This window comes from Cebidichthys violaceus, unplaced genomic scaffold (assembly GCF_023349555.1).
Source record: "Cebidichthys violaceus isolate CVI_PGR_0920_01 unplaced genomic scaffold, fCebVio1.0.p SCAF_17, whole genome shotgun sequence".
NCBI classification, from domain to species: Eukaryota; Metazoa; Chordata; class Actinopteri; order Perciformes; family Stichaeidae; genus Cebidichthys; species Cebidichthys violaceus.
In genome coordinates this window covers 899,631-922,366 of record NW_027176340.1, presented here as the reverse complement: position 1 = coordinate 922,366, position 22,736 = coordinate 899,631, and the positions used below count along the sequence as shown (strand labels likewise).

At 44.9% G+C, this 22,736-nt stretch overlaps 1 protein-coding gene across 2 annotated transcripts in view; it reads right to left on the bottom strand.

Moving 5' to 3' along the window:
• iqsec1b (IQ motif and Sec7 domain ArfGEF 1b) overlaps positions 1–22,736 on the bottom strand; it is a 133,587-nt gene that overhangs the window by 51,355 nt on the left and 59,496 nt on the right. Inside the window, exon 3 of one of the 2 annotated variants that reach the window (XM_068711863.1) lies at positions 1,851–1,904. The exons of the other annotated variant lie outside the window; for it this stretch is intronic. Coding sequence (XP_068567964.1) covers positions 1,851–1,904 — 54 coding nt within the window. The remainder of the gene's footprint in view (positions 1–1,850; positions 1,905–22,736) is intronic. 2 annotated transcript variants of the gene reach the window in all.

The window sequence follows — 22,736 nt, the reverse complement described above, 5'->3', positions numbered from 1 at the left end:
GAGCGAGAGCACAACGGATGAGAAGCTGACTACAGCCAGTCAAAGGCCGGGGGAGCAAGTGTCTCCAACACAAGTGTCTCCAACACAAGACCGAGATGCTCTCGACTCAAACCGGACCGGACAGTGATCCATCGGGGCACTTCAGGAATCTCAGCCCCGCCAGCGACCTTCAGCCGGGGCGGATCACGTGATCGGCGTCGGCTTTGCGCCTGTGCCCTGACCCGGGGAGGGGGAGGGGCTGCTGGGTAATATGATGAAAACCCTGCTTAGCGCAGGCAAGCCCTGGGTAGAACAGATGGAGGCTCCTTCTTTCTTATGCAACCCGGCACCGGTGGAGCAGAGAGCGTGACTTTTATGTGCTGAGACCGATGCAGCACATTTTAGTCATTTTAAATAAAGAGCAGTACAGCATCACATAAGGAGCCTTTAGGCGCCAATAAAAGACTTTAGCAACGTACGTTCCTGCAATCAATGAAACGTTGGATGTCAAAGTTCTTCGTTATCTTTTGCATTGTCTCAATAGAGGCAGTAGTCAGGCTGGCATTATTAAAAATGATGTGGTTTTGCATGATTTTCTTAATCAGGTGTTTTTTAACAGCAGTGTTCTTCACACAGTATCAGTTATATTTCTATTATCTGTGCTCAGTGTGTGACTTTATCTAAACGTTCCACTGCTGTGCAACATGAACACAATGTTCCACACATTTCATCAACATGTGTGTTTTCTGTCCTCATGACAGTCAGAGCATGTGAACGCAGCTCCCACTGTTCATCAACATAATGTTACATTATAACGTTGTTAATTTAACTCAAACCTTAATGGAGTATCGTGGCCTAACCCTTTCACAACGATCATCATGTGGCATTGGTGGTTCAAGCCTGGTGCCAAACATGTTTATGAAACATATTTTTCATTCAGAAACATTCAAAGCATCAGTTATGCAGGAATGTTTAAGGCCCTGTGTGTTGAGGCGAGTGATTTGCATATAAGCCTGATGCATGAAATCTACATGAATCCTCAAGTACAGTAAGAGTAGACTTCTTTTAAATTTTTGCAGATTCCTTATTAATATTGATCACCTTCATTAATATTGGCATAGCTAGAAGCAATAGTCGTTAGTCTGAGCTTTTTATGTTTTCTGTAAAACAGATTGTAAAGTATTCTACGAGTGCATACTGTATATTTGACTTATTTCACAGGCCTTTCACTGCTTTCTCCCCGAGTCGCGTAATTACAGCGTTACAACATGCGATTGTGTTTGTGTGTTGAGGAGAAAACATCCGTAAAGTGTCGATGTGTTCGCAATGCAGCGGGTCAACCACCGTGACAGGCTGCAGCTGGACCGATCCAAATTGGCCAAAACCCGGCTGAGAGAAGAGGACGAGCCGGTGGAGGGCTTTGAATAATAACAACACTCTAGGAAAGAAGGGGGGAAAGAAAGCCCGCCTTCTTCAGACCCCGGTCTAAAAATAGCTCAGCCGGTGTGACATCATCAGTGCTACGCAAACACCGTCCACCTTTTACTTCTGTTGGTGCAGCAGAAGGAGTCTGAGAGGAGTCTACGGTAGCAGTGATACAACAGCAACATGCACACACACACACACACACACACACACACACACACACACACACACACAATACATGCACGTGCACAGAGCAGCACACACATAAGAATCACACGTTTTTAAAATCACCACATAAATATCTAGGAAATAAGAAACATTTTATATTGTAATTTGTTCTTCTATGTAAAGTGACATTTTTTTCCACCGTTACAGCAATTTTCCTCGAGTGCCGCCTCATTCCTCGGAAAAATCCCCCAGCATGCAACATTTACACAAGTACTCACAAGTGACGGTGGCGTCTGTGAGTCATGGCGGAGCCGGGGACTTCTGTGTCTGGTCTGCAGGGAGCAGGAGAGCAGAGAGCTGAGGCAAAACACCGACTGTTATACAGTTAAAGCTCCGTCACCCACCTACTCACACACACACACACACACACACACACACACACACACACACACACACACACACACAGCAGTCTCATGATGTAACCGTTCACCAGCCACACATCTCATTAGCCGCAGCCAAAGCACAAACCGGGTTCAACCCGCTTCACCTAAACCCAGGTACACGGTCTGGTCCCGTGCAGCCATTGAGTCCACTTCATCACACGGCCAATATCTATTAGTGTACAGACGGAGTTCTGTTGTGTGGAGCTTCAACGTGTGTGTGTGTGTGTGTGTGTGTGTGTGTGTGTGCTTTCATTGCATTGTTGTTTTTAAGAATCACATTTACATTTCAAAAGACTCTTGCTCTAGCTTTCACATGTGTGTGTGTGTGTGTGTGTGTGTGTGTGTGTGTGTGTGTGTGTGTGTGTGTGTGTGTGTGTGTGTGTGTGTGTGCACAGAGAGGGTGTTGACCAAACAGGGATTAGCTCTCCACTGTACTGAGGACGGGATTGGCCCGGTGGTCTCTATGGAAACCACAGGCTGCGTTGAGGGCAGGTCCACAGAGGGAAAGGCGGGGGGGGGGAGATCCAATCCAGAGCGGATGAGTCCTCTGCAGCTAATGGACCACTGTGCAGATGACTCTGCAGGTCCACGGGCCTGATCACATGTAGCACATGGCAGTAGAGCTTCAGTGAGCAGAGACTACGTTAGAGACTAGCTGAACCTTCTAACCCTGAAAGCTGAGTGAACGGGTGAAGACTGTCTCGGTTATTCAAAGACAGTAAAAGTCCGGCTGAATAAATAATGAAGTGACCGAGCTCAGCAGTGAACGAGGAAGCTTTCTGTAACGTAGCGTGAAGCTCACTCAAGACCACTTCGGTCTAGATTGAACAGAATATATATTTATATATGATGGTACAGACGTTCATGGTCCTCACCTGCTGACTTTACCTCTGGCGCCACCATGAGGTTGACATTTGTGGGTTTTAAGTGAAATACCTGAACATCTAGCTGATGGATTCACGTTCCCCTCAGGGTGACACGTTTGGTGACTTTTCATCATGCTCAGTTCAACGTCTTCGGTTCGTCCAACACCGCGGTTCACCACCAAATCTGTTCAAAACCTGACTTCTCATCAGCCTCAACTGTGCGTTGCGTTATAATAATACATATCTGCGTCATTGTGAGCACGTTCTCATCCCTTTAACCGAATCGGGGCCCTTTCCGGTGGTCCTAACCTCTGGTTCAGGCACATGTAGGCAGCTCGGGACCACCATCATGAAGACATGATCCCTCACCCATGAAGACTTAACCCCCATGTCAAACAGTCCGGCTAAAGTTCACACTTGTATGGAGGGATTCAGACCTTCAGTGACAGACAGTGGTCTTATTGATCAGGAGCAGGGCAACCATCAACCATCAACCATCAACCTAAACAGCAACACACAGAACAACAGCCCCATATTAAGTGGCTCAGAATCTGTTAATGGACCCGTCTCAGCAGAAGGAAACCGGTGTTAACGTGTCACTGGTAAAAAAAAGCACCATGGAAGAGGAGCAGAGTGACACCGCCGAGCCGCCAGGACCAGAGGGCGCCTCCTCGGCTTGCAGCGACATGACCTTTTCTCTTCCCAGTTGAAGACGTGTGAAGCCAGCAGATGAGCGGATTCTGGTTCAAGGACGCACCGGCGGCATTTCAACCACACCTGCAGCTCAACAGCGGAGTTGTGGAGCCTCCTGGAAGACGCCGGCCTCCTAATCAAGGAGGTGGAACACGAAAACAGCGAAACAAAAGAGCCGCACCAGCGCCCGCGGATCACACGTCCTGCCGAACATGCTTTGCACGATATCTCGCTCGGGAAATGGCTGAAACGTCTTCGGCCCGACAGGAGGCGAGGCGGATGGAGGTGCTGAACCATCAATCAGTCGAGGCCTTTATCCTTCCTCTCTCTGCAGACTTAATGACGGTCAGTCCCACTGAACTCCAACTCAAACCGGACGGATCACAGCGAGTCCCCTTCCCCCCCGGTGCCCCGTCTAGCCTTAGGGGACGATCCAGGTGTTCTTCAGTGCGCTCACAGCCAGGGAGGGAATGTTCAGGGAGTTTGTCAGTTTGATGAATGGTGCTGGATCGGATGCTGCATGTACTCACTGCACGGCGTTCATTTTGATTTGCCAAGCCGCTCCCTTGACAGCAGGAGATGAGTAAAACCCCCAAGGGGCCGTCATCTCGCTTCTACAGAACAAACATTACAGAGCCGAGCGGCTGTCTCTGGTCCGGTTCATCTCAGGGGAACCGGACTAGACTTAGAGACTTTAGCGCATTAAGCGCCGAGCACGGAGCCTCGGGACCGTGCTGAGGGAGGACATCATCGACGGTCTGGACTCCGGCAGAAGCCTCCCAGCGCCAGATCCTACCAGCCGCTAACAGACCAACAGCGGAGACGGGAAGACAGACCGTACATATGGAAACCGGCTTGTTCCAGCGGGTCCATGGACACCGGTTGTGATCTTGAAGTATTTTGGTCACGAGATAGGAAAACATTCATAGTATAAAGAACACACCACTATATGTATAAACTGACTTAATCTTTGCATGTAAAGTCATACAGTAGCACAAAACCTAATATCGCGATACTCAATATTTCCTTTGTCTTTTTATCACTAAATGTATTCACTCTGCTCAGAGGAGCTGCTGTGGGGTTGGAGGAGGTATTAGATGAGGTCATGTTGCGTAGAGCATCGGGTGAAAGGCGGGCATTAGGGCCCAGAAGAGGAGGAGGCTCTTCTTCATCAGAGAGTCTCGGGCTCAAAACAACAAACAACAAACACACAAATCACTCCAATAACTGCAGAGCCCTGCTTTCAGTCGGGGGAAAGAAGACGAGAAGCAGGACGAGGAAAAGAAGCCGTGAAGTGGAAACTCAATCACCGTACGGCAGAGCTCTGTGGTTTGCTAATCACTTCAGAGGCCGGGAGTGAGAGTGATGAGTGATCGGAGGGGAGGGTTGTCACAGAGCCCCCCCCCCCCCCCTCTCGGCGGTCACTGTCTCCCCCCTCAGGCCGTCCTGCCTCACGTCTGCTGCAGAGCCTCCTCAGACCTCCTCAGACCTCCTCCAGCCCCTGATGACAGCTTCATGTGGAGCCGCCTCATTAGAGCTCAGCTCCTCCTGCTTCAGCTTTGATCACATGTCGATGTCGTGTTTACAGCTTGTTAACACGTTCTCTGGAAAAATCTATTGTTGTTGTTTTCAAGCAATGCTGCCAAATGAGAACTTCAGCTTCAAAACTCTGCTACCGAGAAAATAAGTTGTGCAGTCGTCACGTATATGTAAATAATCCCAAATTCCCAAAATAAATATATATTTAAGAAAAATGTAAATATTAAATATATACTCAAATAAATGAAAATGTAATTTTCTTATATTTTGTTATTTGTCTTTATATTCCAACATTTATTTATTCTTTTATTTATTTTTCTCTATCTTTACACATTTTTTTATTTACTTATTTATTCTTTAAATGTCAACGTTGTGTTTAAAAACATTGCTTTAAAGATCTTATTAAATGGGCACCTTATAATAATAATAATAATAGCAATAATAATAATAATAACAACAACAACAAGGTTGTGCAGTTCAACCCACAAAATCACTACATATAAAATCCCAAATTTAAAAATAAATATATATCTTGAAAATATAATAAAAAAATATGAGAAGAAAATATAAGAAAATATAAAATAATGTGTTATATATGCGTTATATATGTGTGTGTGTGTTGCTTTAAAGACCTTTTGAAGGAGCACTTGAGCTTCCTGGAAAACTTTACCTCCTGAAAAAGTTGTTCAGTTTGACCCATAAAGTCATTACATATTTACATATTCATCAACAATCTCACATTGTAACATCCCCACCTGACAGACATTTAGTCCGAGCTTCAATCAACCAGATGTTGGGTTTGTAAAGTCCTCAAAACTAGATCACATCCACATGCGTCACTGCCTCCATCAGAGCACAGTGAGCAGGCTGACCCCGACCCTGACAGCCTCATCTAAGTGAACGGCTTCAGGGTTTGTTAATAAGGTGATGAGGAACATTCTACGGCCTGAGACTGTGTGACATGGTGTGTGTGTGTGTGTGTGTGTGTGTGTGTGTGTGTGTGTGTGTGTGTGTGTCTCTGGACCAACAGAGGGCAGTGTGTTTTCACCCAGTGAGGCCGGCTCCACACGTCCCACTGGACCTCCTCCTCAGAGCAGAAGGACAGTGTCGACATATTGTTAATCTACAATCGACTTCCATGGAGGTTCACGTGAGGCCAAAGGCTCACCTGAATAATTCATGGTCGAGTCTCTCTGCTCGTCGACGCTCTCCTCCGGTCTCACGCGCTTGATGTTCCGTTGCGTTTCATCCACAGCTCGTGTTCTCACAGACTACCGCTCTGACCTACAGGCCAGCTGTTTGATTGGAAGCTGACTGAGTGTGATGTGTGAGACATATATGTGTGTGTGTGTGTGTGTGTGTGTGTGTGTGTGTGTGTGTGTGTTGGACTGGGGTTTATTTCTGGAGACACATTCTGAAGCTCAGAGAGACCTCGACCTCATCTCAGCCACCGAACATGGAACTATGCAATTAGATTTGGTGGCCACTGTTTGGTGCCAATTATGGGCCAATTATGAGTGAAGGTGTAATCTAATGGAAGTCAAATGTCACATCTAGACCTACGGCCATATTGGAAATATATTGTGCTACATTTCATCATTACATAATACGGAGTCATACGAGTGCCATAAAAATAATACATCTGTAAAAGAATAAGAAATATAAATATATAAATATAAATTAATACAACAATAAAAATTATATATATATATATATATAGTAAAAAATATATAAATATAAAATATAAGTGGAAATATATATATATATATATATATATATATATATACAGAAAATAAAAAACAAATGTGAAAATAAAAGCTAATTTCAAATTTTGTTATTTATCTTATATTTCCACATTTATTTATTATATTATGTATTTCTCTTTATATTTCCACATTTGCTATTTACGTATAACTTCTTTGTATTTCCCAATTGTTTTATTTACTTATTTATTCTTAATTAATTCCTCTTTATGCTGTTACCCCATTACCTGTATTGTCTGACATAAATATGCATATCTGAGTCCGGGGAAAAGTGGGGCAACAGTTTGATTGAGGAACAAACCAACTTCCTCGTTGTTTTGTTCCCACGCGAGACGACTTCTCCGCTGTCGCCTCGTCACGTGAAGCCGGTGAAGTCAGAACCGTCGGCTGTTAATTATCACGCTGTGGATGGAAATTACTGCTTCAGATGCGCTTCAAAATGCTCGGGGAGAAACGCCCGTGCTAGTTTATTAAATCATCACTGCCAGTAAGCCTTAAGTGAAGCGTGAAAGATCAAATGAACATGAACAGTAATGTATGCCGGGGTAACACACCACCAGGCGAGCGCTCGCTAATAACATTTCTTTCAAGGCTGATATTCATGTCGTATCACTCTTAGTACATCTGCACACATGTGCAGGTTCTCTCACTTTCATAAGAAGACTTTTGATGTAAGATGAGAGCATTAGTTTTAATAAGATACATTTTAAACATATGATATGAATATAGAAGTGATGCACACCAACAAAAAAAGAGATTAAGGGAAAACTACACGTGTATATGCATATGTGAGAGAATGAGAACGCATGAGTGAGTCGAGGGATTATACAAATGTGAGTTCAAATATATGCATGTGACAGTCGGGCAGAGGATAAGTCCCGCAGACCTGCAGGTGGTGTGGATTTAAAGGGCCAGCTGAAGCATACTGAGCTCACACCCTACATATTCAAGGGACTGCTGTCACTAAGGGTTTCACATGCTTCATGTTCCCAGAGACTCTTTCATGGACTGAAAACACACAGACAGGACAACGTCATGGTAGCACCCTGTCAATCAGCGTGTAACCCCGCCCCTAAAGCATCCCCTGCTTTATGGTGTGTTTGACTCTAAATGGAGCATAATGTACTAAATTAACATCATGCTGTATTGAAGAAGACTGTAAACTAGAGATTGAGACCATAAACTCATGTTTACAATGTTTACTGAGGGAATAAATCAAGAGAGAAGTAGAGTCATTTTAGACTAGACTTCTATACAACCAGAGGAGTCGCCCCCTGGTGGACACTAGAGAGAATGCAGCTTTAAAGCACTGCCACCCTTTTCAGACATGGTTGCCGCTTGTTATCGACCACTCCACTTCTTGTATCCTGTCAGCCTCTTTCTCCAGACTGTGTTCAGAGGTTCAGTTCATGGTTTCATCATATTCGCTCTCCTCTCACCCTCAGCAGAATGTCTGCATGCTAAAAAAGTCTCCAACGAGTCTGCCTCTAAAATCAAATTCAGCAAAGAATTGACACGAGACGCAAACCACACAAAGTATTACAGCAGAGACAGTTACTGTGACACAGTTTGGAATCACGTCTAACTGTACAAAACCTTTAAAAACGACGTGAACATGAACAACCTCTAAATATGGGGGAGAGGAAAGTTGGGCTCCAAGCAAACACTGGTTTCATAAAAGGTCACAAGCCACAGTTGTAAAAGATTGTTTTAATCTTTAGATATCATAGTATTCTAAGAGAGTATCATTTGTGTTCTTTGTGTACAGTCGTGATAGAACTAGGGTGTGTCTGTCTATGTGTTAGACACACACATTCACAAAATGACCCGAGGACAATGTGGTGTATAGCTGCAACAAAGGCAATGGTTTCTTTTTTAATTCATTGAATTTCAACTTATATTATAAATAATTCGTGAGGTTTTCTCTGGTGATAAAACACAGTGTCCTTTAAGACGACCTCGTTAGACAAAAACCTGTCAATCAGCGTGTAGCCCCGCCCCTAAATCATCCCCTGCTTTATGGTCTGTTTGACTCTAAATGGAGCATAATGTACTAAATGAACATCATGCTGTAGTGAAGAAGACTGTAAACTAGAGATTGAGACCATAAACTCATGTTTACAATGTTTACTGAGGGAATAAATCAAGAGAGAAGTAGAGTCATTTTAGACTAGACTTCTATACAACCAGAGGAGTCGCCCCCTGGTGGACACTAGAGAGAATGCAGGTTTTAAGGCACTTCAGCATTGGCTTCACTGGAAACGTACTAAACCACCTCAGGGTAAAACTAGAAGGGTGGGGTGCAGAGTTCTTCCGGGGGGAAAGAAGTGCTTCTGCTCCGTTTGGTGATGGAATGAACTCCTACTCAACTTCCTGCTTTTTTTTTTTAGAGAAGCAGTCCGAGGCCTTTTGTAACTCCGGTTTAATTTCACAGTGATGAGCGTCATCTCCAGGAGCTGCTGGTCTCTGTCATCGCCATGTACAACGCCATCATCACCACATCCTATTAATGTCACATCACAGCCAGACAACAATGTAATGATGATTAAAATCACGCTAATCGAAAGCAGCAAACGGCGGCCATTATCGTTACTGTTAATTATCTCCCATTCCATTCCGCGTAGAGAGTGTGACGGGGGAGGCGTCGCACACCAGTGAACAACGAGCGGAACAATAACCTGGGTCAAAACAATGGAGGCTGGGACTCTACAGGGGTCTGAATAGATCCTTCTGATTCTCGCAGCGGGGCGCTCATGGTGATACCGGTAAACATTGGCATGTCAAGGCTCCTTCTGTGTTTGGGAATTTTATAAAGTGGAGACGTAAGGTGACATTTAATTTTTGTAACATGAAAACAACTTTATCAGACGTTCACATTGAAGGGGAACAACAGAAGGCGGCGTTGCACGGAAGAGATATCTATTACCGGTGTCGACAAGAGAATGTGTTTATTGCCGTGTCCGCAGTGATCGGTCAACAAATTGCACGGGCTTCACAATTGAATAACAATTGAACAATTTCCAAGGTCAACTGCAACAACGACTTCATCTTGAGAGGATGTAATTCAGTTTGGCCTTGACTCGAGCCCTCAGGCTCTAATGGAGCCTTGGTGAGAGATGGGAGGCATCAACGCTCGCCCAGTAATCCTGTCAAACTATCAATCCGGCCTCGGACTCGGGTCGGCCCCCCTGCCACGTGTTCCCGAGGATGACCGACGGTGCTCGGAGAACAAAGAGCAGTCTTCTCCTTCATCACTGATGAATGTGACAACATTGCATGCCTAGCTTACTAAAAGTAACGTAACATTTTTCCCAAAGGCAAGGGGGACGTCATCAGACAAATACATTATATAGTTAGGCGACAGTTGTGCTAGAAAAATACCTATTAAGGACCAGCCTATCCGCCCTGTGATAGCCAAGGTGCTATCAGAGATTAGGCTAATGCTATCAGAGATTAGGCTAACGTTAGCAGCTCTGACCTTCTCTTTCTTTAGTTTTTAGAAGTATTAACTACACCAACTCCCACCAAACATGTACCAACTCATCAGTTATCCCCTCGTCCTCAGGTATGATAGAACAAATATACAATAGTGCTCCTTTATTTCCATGTCAGCTGGTGAAGATGTTGACTTTTTGGGACATGTAGCTTTAGCCTGTTAGCATTTGTTAACTTATGCATCATGTGCATATTTAACAAGCTTGTTAAAAGGAGAAAGGGAAATCAAGGACTCATTGTTTCAAAGATTACAATGAACGTCGAGCGGTAAGTCTGCCTCCGTTATCACCGTAAACCGCTTAGTGCTGCGCTAGAAGCCAAAGCTAGTCATTTGTGATCCGCTCACAATAAGCATATTAACAGTATTTCTGTGTAAGTGTAAGAAAAAAAACTCAAGGATACTTCTTAAAAAATGTGTCTTCCCGAAGTCGGAGTCAGTAGAAGCCCCTGAGCTTCCATTCCACGTGGGCTGAATCTTAACTCAAACAAAAAGAGGTCACACTGTGTGCATAACATTCCAGCTAATGTGGATCAAAACAAGTGATTTAGAAGTAGGCTAATGAATGCAGAACATTAGGAACGGTTTTCTCTTTTTCCTCACAGAGCGTCACCGCAGCACGGATGTCAGAGCTGTGGACCGAAACACAAAAATCATTTCTGTTTCGTCCTCTCCGCTCGAACCGAAACACACCCTTTGATTTATCGGCTGTGACTCATTTTTAAGTTTGTGCACCGCTAAACAAGGCAATAAACGGTGTTATAAATCTTTGGGTGACTTCTGCATTCTCCCCTTGCACACTTCTGCAGCTCTGAGGAATCTAGCAGAGTCTGATGTGACATCCCCGTTCTCAGAGGGGAAACTGATTTACACAACAAAATGTTGTTCGGGAGTTCCACTGCATATGTAAAAGAATAACTTTCTGTTGACTGTTCACAGGTTGGGTTGGGTAATGTAGATGGCAGGTTTTGACAAGAAAGCTGAATCAATAATGCTCCTTTTTTGTTTCAAACTATCCAACAGTCACACTGTTAGGAGTGAGATGATAAATTGGTGAAGAACTTTTAAAATTCAGCCAACAACTGAGCCGACTCCTCTGGTTGTATAGAAGTCTAGTCTAAAATGACTCTACTTCTCTCTTGATTTATTCCCTCAGTAAACATTGTAAACATGAGTTTATGGTCTCAATCTCTAGTTTACAGTCTTCTTCAATACAGCATGATGTTCATTTAGTACATTATGGTCTAGAGTAAAATAGATAATGCTTTAGGGCGGGGCTACCTTGTGATTGACAGGTTGCTACCAGAGCTGTGTACGGCGTCTCTACCACGGCGTAAGAAATGGTAAATGGACTCAAACTTGCGGACGTCACTCCTCCGCAGTCCAAACACGGTCACTTCTGTTCACTGGTTGCAAAATGTGAGGCCAAAACACCGGAACCCGAGGCTGTTCAATACCGACAGAGAGGTGATCTGGCTGTTGACACAGGATTCTCTTTCCCGTTTGACTCTTGCACCAGAACTCGCTCACTCTTCTTGCAAGTCTCGAGAGTCTAGAGAGCAGCCTGCAGCTGAGTGTGTGTGTGTGTGTGTGGTTACAGCCTCCAGAAGCCAGAGGCTCTTCTGACGGGGTGGTAACATCGTGTTAATATTGTCCCGACACACACACACACACACACACACACACACACACACACACACACACACACACACACACACACACACACACACACACACACACACACACACACACACACAGAGCCCCTTTAGCCTCACAGCTGTGCCTCTCTGCTTGGACGCTTCACTCTTAATGCCACTGAACCAAGTTTGCTGCAATCAAGCCCACTGCAGCCTGTCAGGGAGACGCCTAGAGGAACTTAAAAAGTGTTGTTCCTCTTCAGAAGATCATCTGAGCCTGCCTTTTTATGTACTACCGCGGCGCCTGACAACCATCTTAACGCCGACACTCTGTCCCCTCATTTCATTTGGTAAATCCAAGACGGGATTACACGCGTGGTTATTGAATTAGAGTGACACGGCAATCCAATTTTTAGTCGTGGCAATGAATGGATCCGCTTTATGCCGTTCGCCCGTGCAAATGGCTCTACGGATCCATCACGACATCCCCTGCATTCAATGGATAAAAGTAGAGCAAATGAGAGCCTAGATGTTGTGGGGGGGGGGGGGAAGAGGAAGGAGGCACATAAAGAGAGCGTCGCAGCACTTCCAGCAGCAGCAGCGGAGCAGAACTGATCACATCTCACTGTTAATTTGTGGGGAACACGGACACCAGCTGTCACATTTGCCAGCAGGACTTTTATTTTTGCCTGAACTCGACGCTAAGAAGTGACACCTCCACTTTAAACGTCGGGTCGTCTTGTTAAAAGAGACACGCATACGCCTATAAGACAGGAACGTAACGTCGCACCGCAAGATCCAGGGAGATCGCAAATCAGCAGGATGTAGATACAGACAGGAGTTAGAGTGTTGGTTTGGATTTAATTCTCATAAACAGTTGTGAGTCTGTGCACAAGTCTCTTTACGTCTTTTCTGACTACTAGTTCAGCATGTTTGGCTTCAACAAATGTCTTACACGTGACTACAGTTACTATCTTAAACGTTAAACCTTCAATACTTGTGTTTCGGTTCGTTCGTCGGCATAAATGAGGTAAAAAAACTACCGGCTCGATTTTCATGAAGCCTGGGGAAAGAACGTGGCATCGGCCAACGAGGAACCCAACACATTTTGGAGCGGATCCCAAACCACAGGCGAATACGAAAGTGAACATTGAGAGACAGGACATGGCCTCGGCGGAGGTCTGCGTTCTTTTATTTTGGCCTCCAATATTCTCTCCATTTATAGCTCTGTTTTGGTCCCCACCAACTAAGTATCTCCAAATGTAACGATCATGTTACCTCAGATACGGCAGGTCCTTCCTTCCTGCCACTATCAGACAACACGACTCGGTAACTCGGTCGCCGCATCAACTTAAAACGTGGCCCAAAAATACCGTTATTGCAGGATTAATTCTGTGACGTTTGCGTAAACTGTTATTAGCAATTGCGTCAATTTCCCTTCGAGCATCTAACGGACGTTGCTGTGCTGCAGAGCTACCGATGCGCAGTGAAGCATTTCAGGTGTGGAATCCTACAAATCTCACTTGCCAGTAAAATAGTCCACTTATAAAAACAAACTTCTGCATCAATGACTGGTTCATCTTTTGTGTAATTAATGATGACACGGCCGTTTGAGCGAAAGCACCTTGAAATTCATAACTCTACACCTTTAACGGGGATTCATAAATACGAGAAGATTCAATTCCTGGATAACAGCAGAGATTAAAGGAACGGGTAATAAGTAAAGCAACGTCTTTTGAAAGAGAAACAAGCGAAAGAGGATAAAAGCTGCAGGCGCGACACAAGACTCATCCTGAGAGAATATGTGAAATAGAGATTTCTTCAGAGTAAAAATTAAAGAGCAGCCGCCGCTCCTCGGGCTCTGCCAGCCTGACCGGTCTGAGCCGACCTCTGGCTGCATGTGTGAACGATCCGCAGCAATAAGACGCATTCTGTAGCTCATGAAGGATTCATTTTCATAAAGAGTACAGTCCCCCCACCGCCGCTGCGTTATTGAAGGACTTTCATCATTATCTCAGCGCTTCCACTCAACTTTATTTTCTCTGCCTCCATCCTTGAGCTCTCAAAACTGCCTTAAACACTTCTCTACTGTAACCATGGCTACAGCTGATCAAATATCCCAAAATGGCGGCGACGGGGGCTTTAAATCACCGGCGGCGGCGGCGCTTCCAGGCGTTTGAAAGACAGCGAAGATGTCCCCATTTCACGTCAGAGCCCACGCTGAGGCTGCGTTCACATTTGAAGTCTTCGCGGTGTTTGTGCTGCGCCGCTGTGTTTACACGGCCGTGCAGCTTATGCTTGAATGTGACAATTGCTAAAACTCAGTCCACATCACTGAAATGTGTTTTCACAGCAAAAGAGGTCGAGCAAACAAGAAAAACACAGCCGGCTTATAATAACCTACATTGCTAATTCACTGTGGCGATACGGTACTTCAGTCTGCACTGATCCACGAGTTCAGTCCATGAATGATTCAAACACACATCCAGGAACACTACATAACAGCGTGGACACTATTCAGAGTAATACGATATTGCAAACCAAGGCAAGAGCGTGCAGCACCCTCCAATATGCAAGGCCGTTAGCATTAGCTGCTTAGCATTAGCATTAGCTGCTTCTTTAACTACTGACGTCTACAAAGGATCTCTAGCTGGCAATTGCATTACAACATGACTGCCGACTGTTTGGTCTAATTGTTGTTTTTCCGACCCACTTTCGATGAAACCTCAACCACTGGGCGGTAGCCGCAGCCTCGACGGATGCGTTGATGACTTTACTGTTAGCGTTAGCTAGCTAGCCTCAACCCGAGGTCCCTCCTTCCCGCTCCTCGCCGTGGAGTTAGCACCTCGGAATACAGCGAGCGCTGACTAACACTAATTCCAGCGCTACAGCGGGCGGGTTCCACCGGCTACCAGCCCGCTGTTCGGCTAATTTTCTGCAACCAGTGTAGCATGAAAGAATGGTGGAATTAGCAAGCTAGCTCGCCAACTAACCAGCTGCTAAATGAGTAAAATCTAACCAATAACTTTGTAGTCTTATTATTAATAAATGCATTCCTTGATTTTTTAAACAGAAGACCTATATTGTTGTTATTTAACGCTCCTGAGGCCCCCCCCCCCTATTTTCTGCATTTTCCCGCCACTGCGATGCTCTGACTGTGAGATTGGCAGTCGAATCAAACGTCCTAGTAGTCACATGTTGTGATTAAAGCAACCGAGAACTCTTTCAACAGACGTACGGCATGCGAGCATTGAACCAAGATAGTCTTAGATATAGAGATGATGTATATCTTAACGTCTCGCTGTGAGGAACAACGCATGTTATCATCCAATATGTATCATCCCAGCTGAGGAAGCGAAAAGAGGAGATGAGCTTAAATACGCTGATTAAATCAAAGCTTCGGTTTTGGGGGCAATTATCAAATAATAACATTCATTTTCAGATCTTACATCTCCAAAATCTAATTCGCTGCTTTGCTGGGCTGTATCAGTCAGATATGAATCTGCACCGTTTTCTTTTTATTGCCATCAAAAGGAGCAGAAAGAATAAGAGTGAAACGGAGGCTGGAGATAAATGAATACGTTAAGAAAAGTTTGAGAGACAGAATGCAAACCGCAGACGACCAGACGGCACAAGGAACATCCATTACCCTCGCTATTCACCGTGGACTCGCTGTGGACCACAGCCTCCTCACCTCATCACCTTATCACCTTATCACCATGCTGCCTTCTATCATAAGATAACAACCCCCCCATGTATCGACAAGGAGGAGAATAAGAACAAGAGCTGTCTGTCACAGATATGTGTGCCCTGCTCAAGATGCTGAAATCACAAAATCTGCCAAACGTTTACACTCAACTAATAGAGAGAGAGAGAGAGACAGAGAGAGGCAGAGAGAGAGAGACAGAGAGAGAGGCAGAGAGAGAGAGAGAGGCAGAGAGAGAGAGAGAGACAGAGAGAGAGACAGAGAGAGAGGCAGAGAGAGAGGCAGAGAGAGAGAGACAGAGAGAGAGGCAGAGAGAGAGAGAGAGAGGCAGAGAGACAGAGAGAGAGAGACAGAGAGAGAGAGGCAGAGAGAGAGGCAGAGAGAGAAAGACAGAGAGAGAGAGGCAGAGAGAGAGAGAGAGAGAGAGAGAGAGAGGCAGAGAGACAGAGAGAGAGAGACAGAGAGAGAGAGGCAGAGAGGCAGAGAGAGAGAGAGAGAGAGAGAGAGAGAGAGAGAGAGAGAGAGAGAGAGAGAGAGAGAGAGAGAGAGAGAGAGGGTTTGATTGGGAAGAATATATCATTTTAACCCTTGATGATTCTTCTCAGCAGCATGTTAACAGGATGGTTGAGGATTCTGATGGATCTTCACATTATCTGTTAAACTCACAAACAATAAAAAGGCTCAAACTTCCCCACTGAAGCACATGCATCTTTTAAAGCTGTCAGTAGGGATGTTAATAATTCACCGTCAACTGACAAGTATTTTGACGTATTTTAATGCTGTCAGTTAAAAAGTTAGTACAATAAATAGTACAAAAAAACTCCTTCAGCTCCGTCTCCAGCGGTCAACACCGGACCCTAGAGACCACAGACTGGACAGAAGAAGTGGACGTCATCTAGACGCCACCCACTGGTTTGTGTCTCCCCCCCCCCCCCCCCCCAATAGATTTTATAATATTTAGTTCCTTAATTTAAGAGTCCGTCAAACCAGCTGCAAACCCTCTGCTGCATCAACGATGACATGCAAGTTCCTGAAAGGGAAAGCGTGACTAGCGAGAGGCCTGTGGACAGCGGCTGCAGAGGACATGTGATGCTTTCATTGGCGGTCAGTCATTAGCTGATTACAACTGCACCAGATAATCTGATGCCATGCTGGGCCGCCACCCCCCCTTTGGCATCAACTAACCTCCAGAGTTGTGGCAGAGGCGGTGGATCGATTGGATCTTGTGCACAACAATCGCACTGATTGGGGGGGACGGGGGGGACAGGGGGGGGGACGCTGTCAAAAGACACGGCAGCGTAAGACACGGAGAATCTGCTTTCAAGACGCATCGCCGAAGCCAACCCGATCTTGGCATCCTGCTGTGTGTGTGTGTGTGTGTGTGTGTGTGTGTGTGTGTGTGTGTGTGTGTGTACGTGGCTATGAACGCTTACTGCGTGAGCATGAGGGGGTTGTGTGTGTGTGTGTGTGTGTGTGTGTGTGTGTGTGTGTGTGTGTGTGTTGTATTTTTCCTCAGGCATCGGAGGGGTGAACCATCAATCTCTCAATTACAGCTTGATGCAGCCCCGTTCTCCCCTCCCCCCCTGAGGGCACTGCGGGGCACACTTTACGGAGATCAGCTCCCCCTTCTCCCGGAGACGTGAGGTGGAGACGGCGAGCAGCGTTCCTGCTATGAGCGCCCGATGCTGCAGCTATAAGACACGTCAATAGCTTAACCCTCTGAGCCCCAGCACCGCACTAGCAATGTGACCAAAGTTCTGTGAGACGTGGACCGAACACAGAGCGGAGCGGAGGAGACAGGAGAGGCTGTCAAAATGTCAATACTTAAATATATATATATATATATAGCGGGTGGAGCCTCCATTTCTTTTGTCCAACCCTTGTGGACACTTTACTTCTAGCCATGATTGCTGAGGTGCAGGACTTGTGTATTGCAGTGAAAAAAACGAGGCCACAGAGAGACAAAAGCTTAGCTTAGCACCAACTCCGATACCATATTAGCCCTGTAGCCAAACACATGAAGCGCACCTGTCCGTCCTCTCCTCTCTCTGAGACACCCACACAGATTTTTGTTGGGGGAACAAAGTGTTGTTTTAATGACACAACGCTCCATAATCTTGGACCTCAGTGAAATGTGTTTTCTCCTCATAACAGCGTAGAAGAATCAGAAGCATCTGGATGCTAATTCTGAGCTCTCATTTGTTCATGTTGTTGTTGGTTTTTTTTTGTTGGAACATGACGGAGGGATGCTCCGGCTGCCTCCCAGTCACTCGCCAGCTGTCTCTCACCCCCCCCCCCCCCCAGGCCTCCACGTGGCCAGAGGAAGACGCGCCGTTCTTTACGCCTTAAGAGGCAGCATGGGGGAAAAATTAAATCCAGTCGTGGAAGTGAGAGAGAGAGAGAGAGAGAGAGAGAGAGAGAGAGAGACAGAGAGAGAGAGAGAGAGAGAGGGGAGAGGTGGCATCCCTCCAGCTCCGGATAATTACGTAACGTGCAGAGAAATGGACTTTGCTGTTGTGCGACATCACGGGTAAAATCCCTGCTCGTTAATCACTTTCATTCTAACGGACTCAGGCTTTAGGTTTGCACCTTATGTGCAACATAAGACACTTTATTTGATCGGGGGTAAGGGGGGGGGGGGCTGGAATGGAAGAAGCTTCAGGGACAGACACAAAAAGGACACAAGGTCTGAAGTTCCGTAAAAGAAATGCCAACGTTCCAACACCCGGAAGGCGAAAAAATGGCGGCCAAAGGCAGAGGTGGCTAAAATCGTTCGGCCTCGCAGCAAAAGGTCAATTTGACAAGCGGTTCTTGTCTGATGTCAGATTCCATATTCAGATTCGTGTTCGTGTACAGGGAGAGAAAGAATCGGTTGCTTTGCTTTAATTCACAATGTGCCGCGGTGTGTTAAATTGCTCCCATGTCAGGAAAATAGCAGCCCTTCACACTGCAACACACGCCCTTGTCATTAGGGGAGGCTCGCACTGAACCCTGGTCGTTTTCCGTCAGGAGGAGGGATGTGTGTGTGTGTGTGTGTGTGTGTGTGTGTGTGTGTGTGTGTGTGTGTGTGTGAAGGGGTTGTGTTTCAGGAACTGTTCGCACACCCTTCCCTCCCTCTGATAAACAATCCATCACTAATTACTTTTCGACACAAAGCAGACGACATCAACAACGCGGATACGATCGAGCTCCGTGACGCCAAAAATGCATCTGTCGGCGAGGTGGAGCTCTGCCTGCGGTGCTCTGCCCACATACGGCCGAAGCACAACGCAAGAGTTTTAATAGGTGGAGGCCGACCTTTTGTCTCAAAGGGCAGACAGCGGAGCGGCATCAGTAATACCATTAACCCTGGATTAGCTAATGAACATATCCACATTGATTTACCTTCGCGCCGGCCGTTTCCCTCGGCTGCTCCGAGGGCACCAATCAAGCTTTTTATTTGCACATATACTCGTTCTCGACAACACCTGCTGCCGCCTCAGGCATCTGCCGTCAGATGAGCAGACGGCCTGCTGTGTCTGGACGGTGAGAATGGAGCGGACGTGCAGTTTTACCTTCCCTTCTAGTACTTCTCATCCACAGCCACATTACATAACTTTGAGAATATAATAGAAAATCTGTATCATTTCAAGAATCTCATTTAATCGAATTATATATATATATATATATATATATATATATATATATATATATATATATATATATATATATATATATATATATATATATATATATTTCCCTATTGACACGTAAAAGTTTAACTTTAAATGAACTCTTCTCCATATGAACCTTTCTTTAGTTTGATGTATTTTGATTCCATCCACCACTGACCTTCATACATATTGTATGTCCATAGTGGCCAAAGTGAAGGCTTAAATTAATAGGTCCTAAAAGTTGTAAAATGTACCAATGGCTGTTCTGTTTGTAGGCTACAGTGTTGAAAGTTAGCCTACAGCTAACGTCTGTTAAGTTGGTACAGTGTTGAAAGTAACCAACAGCTAACGTCTGTACTGTGGGTAAATTGTTGATAGTTAGCTTAATGCTAACGTCTGCACTGTTGGTACATTGCTGATAGTTAGCTTATAACTAGGGTATGTACAGTTGGTACAGTGTTGAAAGTTAGCTTACTGCTAATGTTTGTAAGGTTGGTATATTGTTGCTAGTTAGCCGTTAGCTAACGTCTGCACAATTAGTACATTGTTGATAGTTAGCTTAATGCTAACGTCTGCACTGTTGGTACATTGCTGATAGTTAGCTTATAACTAGCGTATGTACAGTTGGTACAGTGTTGAAAGTTAGCTTACTGCTAATGTTTGTAAGGTTGGTACATTGTTGATAGTTAGCCGTTAGCTAACGTCTGCACAATTAGTACATTGTTGATAGTTAGCTTAATGCTAACGTCTGCACTGTTGGTACATTGCTGATAGTTAGCGTACATCTAACGTATGTACAGTTGGTACAGTGTTGAAAGTTAGCTTACTGCTTGTAAGGTTGGTACATTGTTGATAGTTAGCCGTTAGCTAACGTCTGCACAATTAGTACATTGTTGATAGTTAGCTTATAGCTAACGTCTGTACTGTAGGCACATTGTTAATCAGACATGCTAACTTATCCGGGGTAAAAAAGGTGACAAAGATGCAAACCCAGGGGCGTCTCCTCACAGATGCTCATTGGCTGTTTGGGGTCAAATAAACATGAACTGCAAAAACACTCCAGCGGTCACATTGATGTGAATAAAGCGAGGTGACATTTTGCATTCAATCAGATATCACCCATGTTCAACTGTGTTATATTTCCATATGGGACTTGTTTTTTGTCATATGTAATATTAAATTACCGTACGTTGTGAAAACCAACTGATGCTACTGCTGCTGAGAAGAAAAAGCTGCAGTTTAACTTACAGTGTAATAAACCCAGCCTGCCTCAGGCTGAAGGCAGTGATGGATGTATGGGGAAATCTCAAACTCTAGATCAGCTACTCAGACAGTCGGGGGAACCTGGGAACATACTCCACAATGTCCTCAAGCATTTCTACATAATATTGTAGCTACCTTAATGACAAAGTAAAGGCCATGTTAATGCCCATATCAAGGTTAATATAGTTTGAATATAATAATAAGAGCTTTACTCTGGTGAGGATAAGAAGTGAAAATAGAAAGTCATAAGACCCAGATGTAGTTTCTTCACGGCGCCATGATTACACAGAAGACAGATACCCAGCAACTTCCTCAATCAAATAATGTGTAGGCTTGGTGCGGACTGAAATAATGACCTGTGGTCCTTGTGATCAGATTGAGTGTCTTGAAACACATTTGTGCTGAGCCAAACACACTCATCGCTTGAAAACACCATTAAGGCAATCAATAGCTATAGTCGCTGTGCTTTTAGGGCTATCTTCTGAGATAAACAATTGAGTCCTCAAAGCTTAGCAAAGAACATGTGAAACAGGATAAGAGCACTCTTATACTTTCAGGTACCATTAAGTATGAGATCCCCCTCCTCCATTCAGGATCGAGAATCAGCCAAAAACAACCTAATCAGGCCACAATTTCAGCTACTAAAAGGGATGCATTTAGAACGCTGTGTCTCTTCAAATGTAAGGCACGTATCCAAAACAGCCCAATGTTTCCCACCACCGAGAGAAATTACATGAGTGACGCATGTTTGTTTTTTTGACAGATGCAATGCTCGTACCTTCTCCACTGAGCATGCTCAGGTTCCAAAGTCATTTTTTGCAAATGCATTTCACACACAACGGCTCCACTTTCTGGTAGTGCACTTTTACCAGCACAGCTCCACAATTACCAGGATAATGGACAGCTTTTTACTTGTCACCCTGTTTTTTCCCCATTGTAACCAGGCAGAATGTTCTCTCTATGTAAGCTTCACACCAAGGCCTACACAGGTGAAGTCAACAGATTACGGTTAATTACCTGAACCTCAATATACCATTGTAGAGAGACAAAGTAGAAAGACACCGAAGTTAGCTTTTGACCGTCAAAAAGGAAAGAGGTGGAATCACCAATTCTGATCAAGAATCAGCTGGTTGAAATTGTTTCCCGAATTGAACTGATCAAAAAAGGTTAATATGGTAAAAGGACACAGTCCAGGTTCTGAATCCTCAGAAAGCTAAACTGAATCTGGGTCAGTACAAAAATGGTGGCCAGTGCAATACTGTAGGAACAGTATGTCGGGGTGAGCATTACTGCCAACGATAGGAACACGATTAACAAGGTTGGAGCTCGCTCTATAACCGGTGTTTCTGTATTGGCACATCATCTTTAGGAGATCGGGCTGTTTGGTGCACACAGCTGCAGCATTTCTGAATGACACGCAACGTTTGCTTGTTGTTGATAAAAAAGAAACACCCTCCGGACTGTCTCTGCTGCCCTGTTTTAAATGCATCTCTCCCACACTTGTTTTCTGAGGTACAGGTATTAATATGACTATATGCTTCTCAAGGTTCCGGTTCTCATGTGTTGTTGTTGCATTGGTTTATTTTCAGCCAGTCTCACAGCATGTCTCTAGTCGGTTGTCTGAAACATCTCGTCGACTACTGGATGGATTGCTACTGTATGTCATTTTGTGCAGACGGTCATGGTTGCCAGATGAAGAACCTTTCTGACTTTGGTGATCCCCCGACTATTCTTGCAGTGCCACCCTGAGGGCCCAGAGTATAAATCCTAATGACTTTGGACCAACCCGGACAATTCCTCTAGCGCCACTAGAGTTTTGACGTATCTCAACATAAATGACACGGTTGACCTCAAACCTTGGCTCAGCCACTCATGTTCCCCTACGGATGACTTGTAACCACTTTGGTGAACCCTCATGTAGTGGTCAGGAATTCACTTGTCCAATACTTTTGGTCTTATGAAGTAATCACATTCACATTTCACGCTGTACTTTATGTTCAGTGCTGATTAGCAAACTAAACATTATACCTCAGCATATTGGGATAGTCATTGTGGGCATGAACGCTGTCTTCTTGTCAATAGTCTAGCTTGTTTACAATAATTAAACT